The sequence below is a fragment of the Lactuca virosa genome, chromosome 3, assembly GCF_052849685.1.
Source record: "Lactuca virosa cultivar CGN04683 chromosome 3, Lactuca_virosa_CGN04683_v6, whole genome shotgun sequence".
NCBI lineage: Eukaryota > Viridiplantae > Streptophyta > Magnoliopsida > Asterales > Asteraceae > Lactuca > Lactuca virosa.
In genome coordinates this window covers 164,402,907-164,404,800 of record NC_136428.1, presented here as the reverse complement: position 1 = coordinate 164,404,800, position 1,894 = coordinate 164,402,907, and the positions used below count along the sequence as shown (strand labels likewise).

At 41.0% G+C, this 1,894-nt stretch overlaps 1 protein-coding gene across 1 annotated transcript; it reads left to right on the top strand.

The window, feature by feature from the left end:
- Positions 1 to 505: 505 nt before the first annotated feature.
- On the top strand, positions 506 to 1,556 carry LOC145162716 (uncharacterized). Its single transcript, XM_079081791.1, has one exon. The coding sequence runs from the start codon at positions 571 to 573 to the stop codon at positions 1,363 to 1,365; it is 795 nt and encodes a 264-aa protein (XP_078937917.1). The 5' UTR covers positions 506 to 570; the 3' UTR covers positions 1,366 to 1,556.
- Positions 1,557 to 1,894: the final 338 nt, after the last annotated feature.

The window sequence follows — 1,894 nt, the reverse complement described above, 5'->3', positions numbered from 1 at the left end:
AACAATAATAAAATAAGAATGGTGGAATTAGTGATCGAGTATTTTTATAAGTGATGAAGTGGGTATTATTTGAGGCTGAAATGATAATATTTTATTTTTAGTGTTGTGGGGAAATAACTATAACCAATTGTCGGATGTGAATTTTCATAGATTTGGATTCAATTAAGCTGACATTGTAAACAACAAAGACTTACCGACATGAAATATATGTCGACGATCAAAATCTCGTCGACACGGCCTGAATTCACAATTTGACTCTTATGACTTATCTATAGTATATGTAGGTTTAGAATCTATTCATTTTCTGAATTTATTAAAAAAGACGTGTCCATCTTCTCATGGAACAGCTTTTGTAATGGCTTTTGTCATTGATTAATGATTACAACCTGAGGTTCTATCAGATGCCATGCATCTTCATTTCACCGCGTATACCACCTTTTCATTATCTCACTTTCCTCTATATAAAGACCCCCAAATCTCATAAAAGAAAACACAAGAAAATCACAAACGAAGAAGTGTTCAACTCTACGTTTTCAAGCTTCTTTTATATCTTATCGAGTGAAAAGAAAAATGGCACAATACGGAGATCAGAAATACGAAAGAGAAGGTCGGCAAACAGATGAGTATGACAACTCAGTTCCGAAAACTGATGCGTACGGAAACCCACTTCACTCTGCCACCGAGGAAACCAACGGTGAATATGGTGTCACTGGTCACCAGGGTCTAGGTCACGCCACTGGAGCAACTGAATCGTATCAAAACCAACCTAGCGCCACCCCTTTTTCCGGCAGCGACATTGGCACAGGAACTGGTGCAGGCAACGACGGACTTGGAGTCGCCGGTCACAAGCAATCTAGTGCCACCCCTTTTGCCAGCACCGGCACGGGCACGGACATTGGCACTAAAACTGGGACAGGCTACGATCAACATAGCGAAGAAGGCCATGAGAAGCTTCTTGGTGGTCACAGCACAGATGATCATCAAAAGGTCTCCACAACAAAGGCAGACGGCTTTGCTGGCGGTTATGGGGAGGGAGGGGAAACCCACGAGAAGAAAGGGGTGACGGAGAAGATAAGAGAAAAGCTTCCCGGTGGTCAAAACAAGGACGGGCATCAAAAGGTGTCCACAACAACACCAGACGGCATTGATAGTGGTTATGTGGAAGGAGGGGACACCTACGAGAAGAAAGGGGTGACTGAGAAGATCAAAGAAACGCTTCCCGGTGGTCACAAAACAGACGAGCATCAAAGGGTGTCCTCAACGACAGGCGGAGTTGGTGGTGGAGGTTATGGGGAAGGAGGGGAAACGCACGAGAAAAAAGGGGTGATGGAAAAGATCAAGGAGAAGCTTCCTGGACATCATTAGATCCTATGATATCTTTGTGAGGATGATGCATATGTGTATATAGAATAATGAGATGACAGAATAATAATTGTATTGTTGTCCTTTGGCATGCATGTTGTTGATGGAAGCAAGCACAGAGGTGGGAGTGAGCATTGTATTGTGTGTTATCTCGTATGGAATTTGGTTTAGTTGTATTGTGCTTAATTATGGAAGATGCTTTGGTTTTTTAGAGCTTATAGTTGATTATTTTTTTTAAACCACTTGTTAGTGGTTAGAAATTAGTATCACCAAGTTAGTAGACTTCGCCAACGCCATATTAGAATTCCGGACTTCTTAGTCTAAGAGGCAAAGCCTCTACCCAGTAGGCTTATGTGTAAGTATAAACAAGCATCGTAAATTTTGGAATAATCAATCAAGTATCACTAGTTATAACTACAAAGTATGAGTAGTGTGCAATAGCAAATTCAGTCGTATTATTACTACAAAATGCCAAGGTATGTGAGAATCTTCACTTCTCATAGATTACATTTTAAAAACCTCAACGAGTAGT